General features: G+C 39.2%; 1 protein-coding gene across 6 annotated transcripts in view; it reads left to right on the top strand.

Annotated features, from left to right (window-relative positions):
• Positions 1 to 20,392, top strand: part of CHRDL1 (chordin like 1) — a 152,478-nt gene that overhangs the window by 31,071 nt on the left and 101,015 nt on the right. For all 6 annotated transcript variants that reach the window (XM_049872071.1, XM_049872074.1, XM_049872076.1 and 3 more), the window contains exon 4: positions 717 to 810. In XM_049872071.1, coding sequence (XP_049728028.1) covers positions 717 to 810 — 94 coding nt within the window. The remainder of the gene's footprint in view (positions 1 to 716; positions 811 to 20,392) is intronic.

Here is a 20,392-nt window from a genome sequence, read left to right on the forward strand (position 1 = left end):
GCCCTTAAAAAAAAAACTTCAAATGAATTATGGATGGAAAATGTAAATGAAAAATTGATTTCCAAAGCCTTCCTTTGTTCCAGCAATGGCTGTGAGCTGTTAAAGCTAGGGATCTTGTAATTGCAAATCAGTCTAGGACCCGGTCACTCCACCCAGGCATACTAGCTAACCAGTCCAATTCCAAACTTCAGCTGTTCTCAGAAAAAATTTTGACTAAAAAGGAAATGAGGAGAAGAGTCACTCAGCCTACTGGACCAAGGCACAGTTATATAGAATCCAGTATCTATGTCCTAGGGAATGCCTTCTTGCTCAGGGTTGCATAGCAGCTCATGGGGCCTATCACTCATTATCTCTTCCCATCCACCGCATTGAGAAGGTGATTATGAAGTCAGGCTAGGCTCTTGGAAAAGACTTGCAGCTAATGCTGGGGAATGGTAGAAATGCCTCAGAGCCAGGCCAGTATGAACCTCCCACAATTAGTGGGAGACTTTGAAAATTGGAGCAGTAGTGATCTCAACCTTAGTAGAATATGCCAATAAGCTATCATCCAACGCAGGAGGTGATAAGAAAAGGAAATAAAATGCTGATTTCATTCAGCTTCTCGGGAGTGCCTTATTCACTGCCTGGGTGAGTCCCTGCATGACGGTTACCCAAACTGGCATAATCGGAGTGACCTTTGAAAGACATTTTTTTTTTTGGTTTGCCTTTTTTTTCAGAACGGGAATGTGATTTGCAGCCGAATCAGATGTCCAAGCCTTCATTGCCTCTCTCCTGTGCATATTCCTCATCTGTGCTGCCCTCGCTGTACAGGTAAACCAACTTGCCTCTTTCTTTCCCAGCTGTGGTTCTCCTTACTCCCCTCTTTACCCACCCCATCTCCCTAATTCCCCAGAAGGGAAACTTCCAGACAGAAATAACAATAGGATACTTTTAGGCAGCCCAAATTGGCCCCTAAATGCTGTTTATAGCCCAGGCAGGGCCCATTCTAGGCTCTAGTAAGTTATTGGGTACCCAGTAACAGATTTTCATTGGATTTTTAATCATTTGAAGGTGAATGTCACTTGGGGGAAGGGAATTGTGGTTCAGAGATTTTCTGCTGTAAACAGCCTCTTCCTACCATGGGCAGTGGGGCACCAGGGAAGCTGTAGCATGGCACCATGTGCCCTGTCCAATTAATGCTGGAATTGCATCTGAGCATAACTTCTGAACGAAGTTATGCTCATAATTCAAAGGAACTGAGCCAGTAAGGTTTATGACAGTATAAAGCTGCCTGCCTGCTGTATAGCCACCTCCTCTGAACTGTACAGTTATTATGTACACATTGTTAAGAGCAACTCTAAGGGGAAGCCAGGCAGAAACTTTTTCACAAGGCTGTTACGACGACGTCTACTTTCAAGGTTTGTGGCTGGGATGTTTGTCTGAGGCAGGGCCTCCCTCAATGACATTTTGTTCAGATATGATTGGGACCTGGCTCAAACACCAAAGGTATGTAAATATGGAATAATTTGGGGGATGCCTGTGGGCCCAACAGCAGTCATAGGAAAAGCTAAGTGATAGTCTTGGGCTCTAGAAAGTAGAAGCCTTGTAGTCCAGTAAGTCAATTTTATATCCCTCTAGAATGGGGGTTTCTGACTTGGAGTGCATTGGTGGACTTTACGGGGTCAGTGAGCCCTTTAAAATCGTTTGCAATTTTTGGTGTAAATATGTATACATGCAAATTTCTATAGAGCATCCATAGCTTTATTGGTATTCCTAAAGGGTATACATAATTCCACAATGGTGAAGAATCACAAGTCTAGGACACAGATGGTGCTTTTCTAAGCAGTGAGGAACCTCCAGGACTTAGAAGAGAGGAACTGAAAGTGCCAGGGAAAAATGATAGGAATGAGGCTAGGAATGAAGTTCAGTGAAAACTCAGTTAACTGAAATGTTTCAGGAATGGATTTTTTGTTTAATGAATAAACCTCCAAATCCTTTTTGTCACCATCTTTATAACGGTTTAATAAATTTCCCTGCATCAGCAAATACACTTTAATGAACATAGAGGCCTCTTTCCCAGATGGCAAAAGATCATGTCATATCACAAGTTTATCATTCTGAGTATTGGTGATGATAGTATATGCTTAAAGATAATAACATGTTTAAAGGGATTGACTGGACATATGACTGAACTAAAAGTTACTTTTTGGAATGAATCCTTAAGTGAGTCTACAATTTTTGTATGTATATATTTCCTTCTTCTACTTAAAGTGGATTACAAGAGTGTGTTATGGGAAGGGGCCTGGCAAATAGAAGTAAAGTTTCTGATGAAGAGGATACTCTGGAGAGCTTTTTTTGTTTGTTTGTTATAATTTTTCTCATGCTTTAAATGAAAGTTTACAAATAAAGTCAGTCTCTCACACAAAAACTTATATACACCTTGCTACATACTCCTAGCTGCTCTCCCTCTAATGAGACAGCACACTCCTTCCCTCCACTCTCTATTTTCGTGTCCATTCGGGCAGCTTCTGCCCCCTCTGCCCTCTCGTCTCTTCTCCAGACAGGAGCTGCCCACATAGTCTCATGTGTCTACTTGATTCAAGAAGCTCACTCTTCACCAGTATCATTTTCTATCTTATAGTCCAGTCTAATCCCTGTCTGAAGAGTTGGCTTTGGGAATGGTTCCTGTCTTGGGCTAACAGAAGGTCTAGGGACCATGACCTCCAGGGTCCTTCCAGTCTCAGTCAGACCATTAAGTCTGGTCTTTTTACGAGAATTTGGGGTCTGCATCCCACTGCTCTCCTCCTCCCTCAGGGGTTCTCTGTTGTGTTCCCTGTCAGGGCAGTCATCGGTTATAGCCGGGCACCATCGAGTTCTTCTGGTCTCAGGCTGATGTAGTCTCTGGTTTATGTGGCCCTTTCTGTCTCTTGGGCTCGTAATTACCTTGTGTCCTTGGTGTTCTTCATTCTCCTTTGATCCAGGTTGGTTGAGACCAATTGATACATCTTAGATGGCCACTTGCTAGTGTTTAAGACCCCAGACACTACTCCTCAAAGTTGGATGCATAATGTTTTCGGAACAGATTTTATTATGCCAGTTGACGTAGATGTCCCCTGAAACCATGGTCCCCAAACCCCTGCCTCTGCTACGCTGGCCTTTGAAGCATTTAGTTTCTTCAGGAAACCTCTTTGCTTTTGGTTTAGTCCAGTTGTGCTGACCTATCCTATATTGTGTGTTGTCTTTCCCTTCACCTGAAATAGTTCTTATCTACTATCTAATTAGTGAAAAACCCCTCTTCCTCCCTCGCTCTCTCCCCCTCTCATAACCTGTGTCCATTCAGCCAGCTTCTGTCCCTCTCTGCCTTCTCATCTCCCCTCCAGACAGGAGCTGCCCACATAGTCTCATGTGTCTACTTGATCCAAGAAGCTCACTTTTCACCAGTATCATTTTCTGTCCCATAGTCCAGTCCAGACCCTCTCTGAAGAGTTGGCTTTGGGGATGATTCCTGTCTTGGGCTAACAGAAGGTCTGGAGACCATGACCTCCGGGGTCCTTCTAGTCTCAGTCAGACCATTAAGTCTGTTTTTCTTTTTTTTTACGAGAATTTGGGGTCTGCATCCCACTGCTCTCCCGCTCCCTCAGGAGTTCTCTGTTGTGTTGGTTTTTAAACCTGCTTGGTACCTTGTAAAAAAGTCTTTCTTTCCCGGAATTCCCTAAAACTGATTTAATGTCATACGAACTTGTGTAAACTAAAACATAAAGATTGTTCTTCCCTGGGAAGGAGGTTAAGGCATGACCTAGAAAAAGGATAGAGTGAAAGAGCATAGAGTGAAGTATGGCTATCTCTCACCCTAGCTGCCTACACAGGAAGCAAGTATTGGGGAAAAGGAAAACTATAAGCCAGAAGTTATTTTAAGAGAAAAAAAAGTGTTATAAGAATTGAAATCATAAATCCCAGAAAAGAGATAATTGAAAGAAATAAACACCAGTGTCTTTAAGACATGAAAAGCTCATTGTATGGAGTATAGAAACCAGCTATTTATTTTCTTTTCCTTCTTGTTCTAGCATCTCACTTCGTGAATTCATTTTTCTTCTTGTTAACTATAAGCTTTGACACCTCTTTCTGTGGGTAGTAGTACTAGTTTCCTTATACGCAAAAATGTCTGTATTTTGCCCTCGTTCTCTAATGGTAGTTTGGTTAGGTATAAAATTTTAGGTCCATGTTTATTTTCCCACAGCACTTTGAAGATATTACTTCATGGTTTGTTGACTTCTTTTTTTTTTGCTGATACGAAGTCTGCTGTTTGATTATAGTTCTTTTCTATGTAATATGTTTTCTAGCTTTTAAGATTTTATTTTTTTCTTAGATGCATTTTAGTTTCACAATGAGGTGTATGGATGTACAACTTATTTATTTATTTATCTTAATATGGTGAAAACATACACACCAAAACATCTGCCAACACAGTTTCCATGTTTATAACTCAGTGACATTGATTACATTTTCATGTTGTGCCACCATTATCACTATCCTCAGGCAAAACATTCTACCACCATTAATATAAATCCAATACCCCCAAACAAAAACTCCTCCTGCTCCCCCCAAAACCCCTGATATCCATAAATAATCTTTGCTTCCTGTATATTTTACTATTTTGTTTAAGTGAGATCATACAGTATTTGTCCTTTTGTGACTGACTTATTTCACTCGGCATAATATTTTCAGATTTCATCCATGTTGTGGCATGCATCAGAACTTCACTTCTCTTTACAGCAGCATAATATTTCATTGTATGTATATGCCACATTTTGCTTATCCATTCATCTTTTGATGGACATTTCAGTTGTTTCCATCTTTTAGCTATTGTGAGAAGTGCTGCAATGAACATTTGTATACAGGTTTCTATTTGTGTTCCTGCCTTCATTTCTGATTATATGCCTAGGATTGGGGTTGCTGGGTCATATGGTAATTATACGTTTAACTTTTTGGTGCAATTTATTTTTATTTAGCCCGCTAAGTGCATGATGTTTTCTACCTAAGGACTCATATCTCACCTCAATTTGTAATCATTATTTTGTGAAGAATACCTCTCTCATTCAGTCTTTTTTCTCATTCTCAAAGTTGTATTTGGCTTAAGTTACTGCATCTCATTTAATTTATTTCTTATGTCTTTTGATGTCTGCTTTATTTTTTTTTCATCTTGGTGTAATCTTCATAATGATATATTGCTTCAATTTTGTCCTCCAATTCATGAATTTTTTTCTCTGGCTTTTTCACACCATCTGGCATTTTAGTCTATCTGTTGGATTTTGTTTGTTGTTTTATTTTCAATAAATATACTTTCTAATAGATTCTTTTTATATCTACATGTTACTGTTTCATAAATTTCTGCTTTTCTTTCTTGGGACCTTGTTCTCTTCTTTATTTCTTTAAAGTACTTGAACGTTTATTAAAAGTCCTTTTCAGATTGTTCTAATATTTATATATTTTATTCAGATGTGAATTTTCATTTTTGTTGGGTTTCTGGACAGCTTTTCTTAGTTCTGAATTTCCTTTTGCTTTCTGAAATTTTTGTTTGAGAGCTCATCATCCATGGGGTTTTCTCTTACATGAGACCATTCTTGTGGGGTGTTGTTTCAGGCCTTGTAGTTTACTCTGCTCTAAAACAGGTCATATATTAGTGTTTCAGCTTGTCCTCTCTCATGCCTGATGGCCTGTTTCTACCTCTGTTTTCTTGTGTAGTGCACGTCCCAGATATTGATCTCGGACCAGGACCTCAGCTTCAGCTATCTACCTCAGGCAAATAGTGAGTTTTAGGTAATAACCGTAGGTGGACTGAGCTATGTCCTCCCCTGTTTACAGGTGAGAAGTGTGACCCTAATCACCAACTTCACACAGGAAGTCACTTGCAGGGTGTAGCTCCTGCTCAGCTATCTAGCCCCAAGTCTCTGTATACAGCCCCAGCTGCCAGGGGACCATAAGGCTGTATCCCCCATTTATTGCTGTACTTTTCTTCTATTTTTATTCCATGAAGGGTTTCCTTTTGTTTCCGAGCATGATTTTGCAGTTTTAAAGTGTTAACTTTTATTAGTTTTCACATTTCATCTATCATTCTTCATTGTTTGGACCAGGGTGATTTCTCATGTGTTCTCTCTGCCATACTGAGCCAAAATGCAACCAGATATTCTTTCTTTCTATTGAAGATAAAACAAGAGAAGAATGGAGTTCGGTAAAAGAAAGAACTTTGGGACATAGCGTTTGTTAAATCTTAAAATAAATAACTAAGGAGAGTTGTAGTCTCCTTACTGGATATATCTGGAGATAAAAAGGTACCCACCCATCTGATACAGGGTTGCCACAGTCTGTCTTTGAGACGGGGCAATGGATGCAATGACTCCTCTGTATTTCTTTCACCCCAGTGATTATTAGGCATGAGGAAACTCATGCCTTCAGGGCCACAAAAGTGTTTGCTCAAAGGAGGGGAATCTGATGTTCTGTCTTATGCCAATGGAAGGCACTGTGATGAAAATGTCCTCACTTGAAAATAGAATATTTAAAGCCAAGATTATGAACAAGCACTGTATCAAAAAGAGAAAGCAAAAAAAGCAAGCCAAGTTAGTGGTTTTACATACTCTTCTCCAGCAGTATTGACTTAGGTGAAGGTTCATCTGTGTAGTGATGGACTCAGTGGAAAGGCCCTACTTGTCATGCTTAGAGCTCATCTTCCATTAGAGGAGACACCATCTCTCCCTAATTGTTGCTGTGTTTTCCAAGGTTCCTGCTTTTTAAACCTCCTACTCCTGAAATTTCCAAAATGCCCACCTGCATTTGAGGCCGTCTCCTACAACTCTTGCTAACCTATGAAAATCAGAGTATGTAGATTGTTTTTTCAGGATTATGAGAGAAATCTGTACTTATTCCCATGAAGAAAAAATGAAAAAAATTTAATCAGCACTTCTCCAGTTCTCCATGGAAGAGGTAAAGTTTTCCTTTACCTCTTTACCTGGTCACATATGATGGGGATCTACTGAGCCCAAGGAGACTGGTGCTACATGAAGGCTAAAACATTCTTCATGGAGAAGTCAGGACTGCACAGGAGTCCTAAAGGTCATTAAATCCATACCGTCCTCTAAATAGGACTCTATAAAGTCCTGACAGTTATATATTTGGAGGAATGAAATTCCATATCTTCTTTTTTGTGGGAATGGAATGGTAAAGAAGGGGTAAAGAACATGATTTACTTCATTTTGTTCTTTATATATGGTTTTGTCAACGAAAGAAGGTTTTTATAGTGATTAGGAGTCCAAATCATGGTATTATCTAAGAGGTTTTCTTGGTGATATTCCACTAAGAATTGCTATAAAGAATTGATAAATTTGAGTTCTTTTGGAGGTGTTCCAATATTACTGGGTCATGAAAGAGCTGTTACAAAATTTGCAAATGTCTGATTTTATCTGGTTCCTAAAGAACCACAGTGTTCCCTTTCTGCCACGCATGAAGAAGTTTAGCTCCTTGGTGTGGTTTTAATGGGGACAGTGACAATGCGCTTTTGCCAAGAGAGTCATCCCTCATCCTACTGTCTTAAATTCAGGGTAGGTTAAGGGAATTACCTTTTCAGTGATGCATTATGTATTCTGTGTTCCTGTAAGGAGAAAGCTGGAAGCCCTGTGCCATTCCCCTCTCAACAGTACTTGGGTTGTGAGCTAGCTAGTGAATATAGGCATTTCTGCTATACTGCATTATGTACATTCCTGAAAATCTTCACATTCTGCACAATTGTACAGTGAAAAATAACAGGACTTAAGGAAAAATAGGATTGGGGGAAACCATTCAAAACCCACGCAACTTTGTAAGCAGAATACTAAAAATTCAACTATACTAATAAAATACTAACATAGTTTAAAAAGATAGCTTAAACTTATAATAAATACAGAAATATTACAGTACAGTAAATATAGCCTCTACCTTTTAAAATAGTGACATTAACTTGAAGGAAGGGGGTATAAGGAAGGGTTGAGGCCACTTTATAACTGAGTTATAGACATGAGAAAAATGCACAAACATTAGGGAGGATCATGTAATAAGCACTTACAGGACAGAGCATGTGGCTAAACTGAGCCAAGAAGAAGAAAGTGGGTTGAATGAGAATAGTGTACAGCACTGTATTCCTCCATGGCTTGCTGATTTTCAGTTGTGTTACTGTGCTTTGCATTCAGCTGCTGTTACTTGGTGGTGCAAAATACTGATTTGGTGGGAAAAATCATGTATGAACCAATGCAATTTCCATTTTATACCATCATTCTTTTATTTATCACTTGTATCTGAAAAAATCTGCATTACACAACCCCATACTGTAGTAGAAACAGACAGTGTAAGATGAGATGGGTACGTGGAACTTGGACTTTGGCAGTTTAGAGTGAGGGTTGCAAGTCACTCAACCACTCTGAATCTCTTTTTTGGTTTGTAAACGCTAACCTATCTTCACACTGTGTCCTCCTTTCCTTCCATCCCATACATTTATATAAAAGTGGTTCTATGTCTATGACTATTTCTGTACCTGTGTCTGTGACAGCCAGTGTTACATTAATCATGTAAAGGGCTCTTTTTTGCTCCTCCGGTTTTTTTTTTTTTCACACCCTAGGGTAAATAGTCAAGGGTTTTTTTTTTGTGGTAAAGTACACATAATATACAATTCACCATTTTAAAGTGTACAAATTAGTAGCATTAAGTACATCCACAGGAGCCCCTGGGTGATGCAGATGGTTAAGCGCTGGACTGCTAACTGAAAAATTGTTGGTTCAAACCCACCCAGAGGTGCCTTGGAAGTAAGGCCTGGAAATCTGCTTCTAAAAGGTCACAGCCTTGAAAAACTTGTAGACCACCAATGGGCACATGATCTTCGACAAAGGGTCACAGTCCATTAAATGGGGAAGAGACAGTCTCTTCAACAAATAGTGCTGGTAAAACTGGATATCCATTTGCAGAAAAATGAAACAGGATCCATACTTCACACCGTACACAAAAACTAAATCAAAATAGATCAAAGACCTAAATGTAAAACCTAAATCTATAAAGATCATGAAAGAAAACTTAGGGATAATGCTAGGGGCCCTAATTTATGACATAAATAAAGTATCAAGCACAACTAAAGATGCATAAACTCCAAAAGATAAAGTAGATTACTGGGACCTCCTAAAAATAAAATACTTATGTCCATCAAAAGGCTTTTCTAAGAGAGTAAAAAGAGAACCTATAGACTGGAAAAAAAAATCCTTTGGCAATGATATATCTGATAAAGGTTTAATCTCTAAAGTATATAGAAAACTTCAACAACTCAACAATAAGAAGTAAAGTAACCCAGTCACAAAATGGGCAAAGGACATAAACAGACACTTCACCAAAGAGGACATTCCGGCAGCCAACAAATACATGAAAAGATGCTTGTGATCATTAGCCATTAGAGATATGCAAATCAAAACCATGATAAGATACCATTTACCTCCTGAAACAATGGCACTGATCACAAATTCAGAAAACAAAAAATGCTGGTGAGGTTGTGGGGGAGATTAGAATTCTCATATACTCTTGTTGGAAATGTAAAATGGTACAATCACTTTAGAAAATGATATGGCGTGTCATTAAAAAGCTAGAAATAGAAATGGCACAAGATCCAGCAACCCCACTCCTAGAAATATATCCTAGAGAAATAAAAGCTGTCACATGAATAGACATATGCACACCCATGTTCATTGCAGCGTTTTTCACAATAGCAAAAAGATGGAAACAACCTAAGTACCCATCAAGGGATGAATGGATAGGAGGCAGGGCCAGGATGGCAGAATAGTCAAACACTTCCTGTCATCCCTGTTAAAACAACGACCTGAAAAACAAGCCAATCAAATATATATGACATTCTAGGAACACTAATCATCAAAAACAAAGCTGAAGAATCAGACTGAGAGGCAGGTGAAGGGGAGACAATTCAAAAGCAGTGAAAATGGGGAAATACAGACCATGGATTCACTGGTGCCATGCTAGCTGAGTCTTTACAGTGCACACAGGCTGAGGCAAGCAGCAACATCTCAAGCCAAGGCTCATCACATCTGGTGCAGCCAAGCAGCAGTGAATCTGCACGTACCTCCAGAATGAAATAGGAGTGACATCAGACCTGCAAAACTTAAGTGCAAGCTCTCAACCTACCACGCACACTGGCAAAATAATCCCTCCCCCCAAGAGCTTCACAGCGGAGAAGCACTTTTTTCCCTCACCCACACCCCACCCCACTCCAACACCAGTCCCACAGCACTCAATAACACAATGCCCCGCAAGCTGGGAACCCAGGGCCAGTCAGGGGGCCCTGCCCCTTTGTCCAGCCACTGGCATACAGGGTCCATGGACTTTCAGCACCTCTCATCCCCACCCAGTCTCTTGTGCACCATTTCAACACCACATACCTCATTAGCACAGAGCAGCAGGGCATACACCTGAAGTTTATTTTCACCTGCAGCAGTCAAGGGGAATATGCAGATTTGTGACATTTGACACCACCCCACCCCCTAGGAAGAGGCCTCGCCCACCCACACTGGGGGCCTGAAGGCTGGTGGTCCCACCCACTCCATCTAGCCATCCATAACAGGGATCTGAGAACTAGCGGTGCCTCTCAATCCCTCCAACCAATGACATCAGGCCCCTAAGGACCAGCTGCACTACCACCCCCACTACACACTCCAGGGGATAGGGACATGCCCTCCAACCAGGCACATGGGGGCAGCCATCAGCCCCTACCTTGCCCCACACATCACCCCCCCACTGCAACCAGAGAACTGTGCCTGCTCTGAACACCCTCACACAGCCCTACCCACCTAAGACTGTAGGGGAGAAACTGCACCACACACTTGGTGACTGATGACCCAGACACCCCTATAGAACAGTAAAAAGACTCTGGGCTCATACACCTAGTAGCTGCTCTGACCACCTTGAGATAGGACATGAGAGCTTCAATGATGCTAACAACCAAAGTAGCTCACATACCTAGCCTCCTTGGGTATATCAAAACAAAACAAAATACAAGATGCGGTAAGCAATAATACAATAAATAAATATAACTTACTGGTGCCTTGGAGACAGCAATATCAAATCACATAAAGAAGCAGGACAAGATGGTTCCAGCAAGCAACCAAAATAAAGAACCAGAAAACCTTCCAGAGAAGATAAGATAATGGAACTACCTGAGAAAGAATTTAAAAGATTAATATACAGAGCTTTCCAAGAGATCAGGAAGGAGATTAGGCAAAACTGAGACCAAGCCAAGGAACACACAAAGTGATAGAAGAATTGAAGAAAGCAGTACAAGAAACAAAATGACAGAATAAACAGGCTGCCAGGAAACATACAGAGAGAGCATCTAGAAATCCAAAAGATTAACAATAAAATTTCAGAATTTGACAACTCAATAGAAGGTCATGGGAGCAGAACTGAGACAGTGCAAGTCAGAATTAGTGAGATTGAAGATAAATCCCTTGAGACCAATTTATTTGAGGAAATATCAGAAAAAAGAATGGGGAAAACAAAAAGAAATGAAGAAAGTCTAAGAATTATGTGGGATACTATAAAGAGGCAAAACCTATGAATGATCAGAATACTAGAATTGGGGGGAGAGGGATAACAGAAAACTCAGAGAGAATTGTTGAAGATTTGCTTGCAGAAAATTTCCCTAATATCATGAAAGATGAGAAGATATCTATCTAAGAAGCTCAAAGAAACCTATACAGGGTAGACCCCAAAAGAAATTTGCCAAGTCATGTCATACTCAATTTGCTATAACCAAAGACAAAGAAAGAATCTTGAGAGCAGCTAGGAATAAACAAAAAGTCACCTACAAAGGAGAACCAATAAGACTAAGCTCTGACACTCACCAGAAGCCACGCAGGCAAGAAGGCAATGGGATGACATATATAAAGCCTTGAAAGAAAAAAAAATGCCAGCCAAGAATTATATACCCAGCAAAGTTGTCTCTCAAATATGATGGCAAGATTAGGTCATTTACAGATAAACAGAAATTAAGGGAATTTGTAAAAGCCAGACCAAAAGTTCAAAAATTACTAAAGGGAGTCCTCTGGTTAGAGAACCAAAAACATCAGACAACAATCCAAGACTAGGACACAGGACACATCAACCAGTTATCAACCCAGATAGGAAATTCACAAAAACAAATCAAAGCTAAAAGACTGAAAGTAGGAAACTGGAGATGTCAATATGTAAACAATGACAACGTCAAAACAAAAAATAGGGAATAAACAGTATAGTCATAGAGCCTCCATAGAGAGGAAGTTAAGGTGGTATTAAAAAATGAAAGACTGGTTTAAACTTAGAAAAATAAAGGTAAATTTCAAGAAAAGCATAACAACTCAGCAAACACAAAACCAACAATGATGAAAGAGATGAAAATATATAAACAAAAAGAACTTAGAACAGAAAATTATGTGGAACAAAGAAACTGTCAACACCACACACACAAGAAAATATATCAACATGACAGCAGTAAACTCATACCTATAAGTAATTACACTGAATGTAAATGGCCTAAATGTACCAGTAAAGAGACAGAGAGTAGAAAAGTGATTAAAAAAACATGACCCATCCATATGCTGTCTACAAGAGACACACCCTAGACACAAAGACATAAACTAAAACTCAAAGGATGGAAAAAAATATATATCAAGCAAACAGCAACCAATAAAGAGCAGGAGTGGCAATATTAATCTCCAATAAAATAGACTTTAGAGCGAAATCCCCCACAAAGGATAAAGAAGGACACTATATAATGATTAAAGGGTCCATACACCAGGAGGACATAACCATAATAAATATATATGCACCCAATGACAGGGCTCCAAAATACATAAAACAAACTAACAGCATTTGAAAGAGAAATAGACAGCTCCACAATAATAGTAGGAGACTTCAACACATCACTTTCGGTGAAGGACAAAACATCTAGAAAGAGACTCAGTAAAGATATGGAAAATTTAAATGTCACAACCAACCAACTTGACCTCATAAACCACCCAGAAAAGGCATATATAAAACAATCCACCCAACAGCAGCTAAGTATGCATTCTTTTCCAATGCACGTGGAACATTCTCCAGAATAGACCACACTTAAGCCACAGAGCAAGCCTTAACAGAAGTCAAAACATTGAAATAATACAAAGCTGCTTCTCGGATCATAATACCATAAAAGTAGACATCAGTAACAGAAACAGCAAGGAAAAAAATCAAGTACTTGGAAACTTAACACCACCTTGCTTAAAAACAACTAGGTTATAGAAGAAATCAGAGATAGAATGAAGAAATGCATAGAATCACATGAGAATGAAACACATCTTACCAAAATCTTTGGGACACAGCAAAAGCAGTGCTCAGAGGTCAATTTATAGCAATAAGCACACACATCAGAGAAGAAGAAAGGGCCAAAATCAAAACATTAACCATACAATTCAAACAAATACAGAGCAGCAAAAGAAGCCCACCAGGACTAGAAGAAAGGAAATAGTAAAGATTAGAGCAGAAATAAATGAAATAGAGAGTAGATAAACAATAGAAAGAATCAGCAAGACCAAAATTTAGTTCTTTGAAAAGATCAACAAAATCAACAAACCTTTGGCCAAACTGACCAAAGAAAAACAGGAGAGGAAGCAAAGAACCCAAATAAGAAATGAGATAGGTGATATCACAACAGACCCAACTGAAATAAAAAAGATCATAACAGAATACTATGAAAAATTGTACTCTAACAAATTTGAAAACCTAGAGGAAATGGGCAAATTTCTAGAAACACACTACTACCTAAACTAGCGCAAACTGAGGTGGAAAAACTAAGCCAACTCATAACAAGAGACTGAAGAGGTAAAAAAAAAAAATCCCAACCAAAAAAAGTCTTGTCCTGGATGGCTTCTCTGGAGAATTCTACCAAACTTTCAGAGAAGAGCTAACACCAATACTACTAAAGCTCTTTCAGAGCATAGAAAAGGACGGAATACTCTTGAACTCATTCTATGAAGCCAGCATAAGGCTGATACTGAAACCAGGCAAAGACATCACACAAAAAAGAAAATTATAGACCAGCATCCCTCACGAATGTAGATACAAAAACCCTCAGCAAAGTTGTAGCTAATAGAATTCAACAGCATATCAAAAAAGTAATACATCATGACCAAGTGGGATTCATACCAGGTATTCAGGGATGACTTAACATTGGAAAATTAATCAACATAATCTACTACACAAATAAAACAAAAGAGCCACATGATCTTATCAATTGACACAGAAAAGGCATTTGACAAAGTCCAACACCTATTTCTGATAAAAACTCTGAGCAGAATAAGAATAGAAGGGAAATTCCGCAACATAATGAAGGGCATTTACACAAAGACAATAGCCAACATCATTCTAAATGGAGAGAGATTGAAAGCATTCCCCTTGAGAAGGAGAACCACACAAGGATGCCCTTTATCACCACTGTTATTCAACATTGTGCTGGAGGTCCTAGCTGAAGTAATAAGGCAAGAAGAAGAAATAGAGGGCATCCAAATTGGTAAGGAAGAAGTAAAAGTATCCCTATTCACGGATGATATGGTCTTATACACAGAAAACCCCAAAGAATGAACAAGAAAGCTACTGAAACTAATAGAGGATTTCAGCAAAGTAGGAGGATGCAAGATAAACATGCAAAACCCAGAATTCCTCTACATCAACAAAGACAACATGGAAAAGGAAATCACCAAATCAATACCATTTGCAATAGCCCCCAAGGAGATAAAATACGTAGGGATAAATCTAACCAGGGACATGAAAGACCTATGCAAAGAAAACTACAAAACACTACTGCAAGAAACCAAAAGAGACCTATGTATTTGGAAAAACATACCACGCACGTGGATAGGAAGACTCAACATTGTGAAGATGTCAGTTCTATCCAAAGTGCTCTACAGATACAATGCAGTCCTGATCCAAATTCCAACAGGATTTTTAACGAGATGGAGAAACAAATCACCTACTTTATATGGAAAGGGAAGAGGCCCCGATAAGTAAAGCATTACTGAAGAAGAACAAAGTGAGAGGCCGCACACTACCTGATTTTAGAAGCTATTATACAGCCACAGTAGTCAAAAGAGCTTGGTACTGGTACAACAACAGACACATAGTCCAGTGGAACAGAATTGAGAACACAGATATGAATCCATCCATCTATGAGCAGATGATATTTTACAAAAGCCCAAAGTCCATTAAATGGGGAAAAGACAGTTTCTTTAACAAATGGTGCTGGCATAAATGGATATCCATATGTAAAAAAAAAGAAACAGGACCTATACTTCACACCATATGCAAAAGCTAACTCAAAATGGATCAAAGACCTAAATATAAAATCTGAAACTATGAAGACAATGCAAGAAAAAATAGGGATAATGCTAGGGGCCCTAATACATGGCATAAATAGTACACAAACCATAACTAACAATGCACAAATATCGGAAGAGAAACTAGATAACTGGGAGCTCCTAAAAGTCAAACACTTATACTTATCAAAAGACTTCACCAAAAGAGTGAAAAGAGAACCTACAGACTGGGATTTTTTTTTTTGCTCTGACATATTCAATGAGGGTCTAATCTCTAAAATGTACAAGACACTGCAACACCTCGACTACAAAAAGACAAATGATCCAATTAAAAATGGGTAAAGGATATGAACAGGCACTTCACTAAAGAAGACATTGAGGCAGCTAACAGATATATGAGGAAATTTTCACGATCATTAGCCATTAGAGAAATGCAAATCAAAACTACAATGAGATACCATGTCACCTCGACAATAACGGCACTAATCCAAAAAACACAAAATAAGAAATGTTGGAGAGGTTGCGGGGAGATTGGAACTCTTATGCACTCCTCGATGGCATGTAAAATAGTATAACCACTTTGGAAAATGATATGGCACTCTCTTAAAAAGCTAGAGATAGAAATGCCATATGTTCCAGCAGTTTCACTCCTAGGAATATACCTATGGAAACAACCTAAATGCCCACCAACAAATGAGTGGATAAACAAATTATGCACATATACACGGTGGAATACTATGCAATGATAAGGAACATGATGAATCCGTCAAACATCTCACAACATAGATGTACCTGGGGGGCATTATACTGAGTGAAATAAGACAATTACAAGAAGACAAATATTGTATGAGACCACTCTTATAAAAACTCAAGATTTCCACAGAGAAAAAAGTATTTTTTGATGGTTACAAGGGTGATGAGGGAGGGGGAGGGGAAATAATTAACTAGGTAGTAGAAGAGTGTCAGCTTCAGTGAAGGGAAGGACAGTACACAATATAGGGGAAGTCAGCACAACCAGACCAATGCAAAAGCATAGAAGCTTCCTAAACACATCCAAATGCTTCAAGGGACTGAGTAGTTGGGGCTGGAGCCTGGGAACCATTGTCTCCGGGGACATCTAGGACAATTGGCATAACAAAGCTTATAAGGAAAATGTTCTATATCCCAATTTGGTGAGTAGCCTCTGGGGTCTTAAAAGCCTGTGAGCGGCCATCTAAGATACAACTATTGGTCCCATCCCACCTGGAGCAAGGGAGAATGAAGAAAACCAAAGACACAAGGGAAATACTAGCGCAGAGGACAAAACAACCACATGAACCAGAGACTCCACCAGCCTGAGACCAGAAGAACTAGAAGCTGCCGGTCTACTACCAACGACTTCCCTAACAGGGATCACAGCAGAGAGTCCTGAACAGAGGAGGAGAAAAATGTAGAACAGAATTCAAATTCATGTAAAAAAAAAAAAAAAAAAAACAGACTCGATGGTTTGCAAGAGACTGGAGGAACCCCCGAAACTATGGCCCCCAGACATTCTACTAACCAAAAACTGAAACCATTCCTGAAGCCCACTTTTCAGACAAAGACTAGACAGACCCATAAAACAAAAAATAACTCATGTGAAGAACGTGCTTCTTAGTTCAATCAAATATACAAGACCAAATGGACAGCTCTTGTCCAAAAGCAGGATGAGGAGGCAGGAATGGACAGGAACTGGATGAATGGACACAGGGAACCTGGGGTGGAAAGAGGAAGCATGCTGTCACATTGTTGAGATTGCAACCAATGTCACAAAACAATATGTATATAAATTTTTAATGAGAACTTGAGCTGTAAACTTCCACCTAAAGCACAATAAAAAGAAAAAAAAAAGGGCCCTCCCCCAAACCTACAGAGAGAGAAAGTCTTCCCTGAGAGCTGGACATATAGCCTCCAAAACGGTGACAAAATTAATTTCCATTTGTTAAGATCAACCATTTGTGGTATTTCTGTTATAGCAACACAAAGAAACTAAGACATAAGGCAACTGTGTCTTTTATTCAATACACTCACCAAGAACATTGGATAATCAATAAATCTCATTATCAAAAGGAACAAAAAAAAGAGATGAATAGATAAATGAATTATGGTACATACACACAATGGAATACTATGCAACGATAAAGAACAATGAATCTGCAAAACATCTCACAACATGGATGAACCTGGAGGGTATTATGCTGAGTGAAGTAAGTCAATCACAAAAGGACAAGTATTGTATGAGACCACTATTATAAGAACTCAAGAAAAGGTTTCCACACAGAAAGAAACAATCTTTGATGGTTACCAGGGAGGAGAGGGGTAGGGAGGGGAAATCACTAACTAGATAGTAGATGAGTGTTTGAAGGGAAAGGCAATACACAATATAAGGGAAGTTGGCACAACTGGACCAAGGCAAAGGAAGACACTGAGAGGAACCCACGGGCAGGTGGAAGACACCCACAATAAATGGTATAACATATACAACCCTTCAACAACGGTATAAACAAACAATAATTTACAAGTAGACACATAGGTAGATACGTATGCTGAGTAGGGGAAGGAAGGCATATAGATGTATACCTACGTACATATATAGGTTAGGCTGTGGATAATTTCGTATATTTATTTGTATGTGCAGCATGTATATTCACATATATAATATAGCACCAAGGGGCACAGTCATAGAAGTTTCCTGGACATAACCAAACACCTTGAGGGACCGAGTTACTGGGACTGAGGGCTGGGGACCATGGTCTCAGGTGACATCTAGCTTGGTTGGTGTAACATACTTTGGTGAGTAGCATTTGGGGTCTCAAAAGCTTGCAAGCAGCCATCTAAGATACATCTATTGGTCTCGTCCTGTCCGGAGCAAAGGAGAATGAAGAAAACCAAAGACACAAGGAAACAATTAGTCCAAAGGACTAATGGACCACATGAAGCACAGCCTCCACCAGCCTGAGCCTAGAAGAACTAGATGGTGCCCAACTACCACCACCAACTTCTCTGACTGAGATCACAATAGACAGTCTAGGACAGAGAGGGAAAAATATGTAGAACAAAATTCAAATTCACAAAAAGACCAGACTTAACAGGTCCGAGAGAGACTGAAGGAACCTCTAAGACTATAGCTCCCAGACACCTTTCTAACTCAGAACTGAAGCGACTCCCAAAGTTCACCTTTCAACCAAAGATTAGACAGGCCTGTAAAACAAACAGTAACACCCCGAGAAATGTGCTTCTTAGATCAATCAAGTATATGAGACTAAATGGGCAACAACTGCCCAAAAGCAAAGATGAGAAGACAGAAAGGGGCAGGAAAACTGGACAAATGGAAATGGGGAACCAGGCACGGAAAAGGAGAAAATCCTGATACTTTGAGGGGATTGCAATCAATGTTACAAAACAGTGTATGTATGAATTTTTGAATAAGAAACTAATTTGCTCTGTAAACTTTCACCTAAAGCACAATAAGATGTTAAAACAAATAAATAAATTTAAAAATAATGAAAAAAAAACCTTATGGAGCAGTTCTATTCTGCATATATGGGGTCAGCATGAGTTGGAATTGACTTGATGGCAACTAACAAGCATATCCAGAAGGTTGTGCAAACATCTGTCTAGTTCCAGAACTCTTTCATCACTCCAAATGGAAACCCAGTAGCCATTAAGTGGTCACTTCCTGTTCCCACCACTCTCCAGCCCCTGGTAACCACTAATTGGCTTCTGTCTCCATGAATTTGCCTACTCTGGACATTTCATAAAAATGAAATAAGGCAATATGTGACTTTTACTGTCTGACTCCTTTCACTCAGCATATTGTTTTCAAGGTTCATCCATGTTGTAGCATGTATCAGAACTTCATTTCTTTGTGGCTGTGTAATATTCCATTGTATGTATGTACCACATTTTTTCTAATCCATTTATCTGTTGATGGACACTTGGGTGCTTCCATCTCTTGGCTCTTACGAACAGTGTTGTAATGAACATTGGTATACAAGTATCCGAATCCCTGATTTTAAGTCTCTTGGGTATATACTTGGAAACCCTGGTGGTGTAGTGGTTAAATGCTATGGCTGCTAACCAAAGGGTTGGCAGTTCGAATCTGCCAGGCGCTCCTTGGAAACTCTATGGGGCAGTTCTACTCTGTGCTATAGGGTCACTATGAGTCGAAATTGACTCAACGGCACTGGGTTTGGTTTTGTTTTTTTTTTTTGGGTATATACTTAGGGGTGGAATTTTTGGGTCATAGAGTAATTCTATATTTAACTTATTGAGGAACATCTCTCAGATTTTAAAGTCACCCCATATTCCTTCTGTTCATCTCTTTGAACATCTGCTGCCTGCTATCCTCATGGTTGCTTCTGATTGCTGCTGTTGCCATTATCCATGTCTAATTTTTATTGCTCTCTCCCCTCTTCTTCTATTGTTTTTTGAGTTCTATTGTATTTTACTTGCCTTTTTTTAATTAAAAAAGGTCAATTCCTATCTTAGACATAAAAAAGTGACACGACTAGACATATGCATACCTATGTTCATTACAGTATTATTCACAGTAGCAAAAAATTTGGAAACAACTTAAGTGACCATCAACGGTTGAATGGAAAAAAAAATTGTGCTACATGCATACAAGGGAATACAATGCAACTATAAAGAAAACAAGGAGTCTGTGAAACATAACATGGGTGAATCTGGAGGACGTTATGCTGAGTGAAAAAGGTCAATCACAAAAAGACCAATATTGTATGGTTCCACTATTATAAAAAGACAAGTATAGCCATACACACAGAAAGCAAAGTTCTTTGATGGTTACCGAGAATGGGAGGGAATGGAAGGGGAAATCACTTTCTAAATAGTTAGAAACTTACTACTTTTAGTGATGTAAAAGGCAAGGCCAAATGAGTAAAGTCAGCACAACTTGACCAAAGTGAATAAAGACACAAAGAAGTACACGAGAAAAAGGGTCAATTTCTGTAAATGCAGTACTGAACACTGAACCT

Source organism: Elephas maximus, chromosome X (genome assembly GCF_024166365.1).
Source record: "Elephas maximus indicus isolate mEleMax1 chromosome X, mEleMax1 primary haplotype, whole genome shotgun sequence".
Lineage (NCBI taxonomy): Eukaryota > Metazoa > Chordata > Mammalia > Proboscidea > Elephantidae > Elephas > Elephas maximus.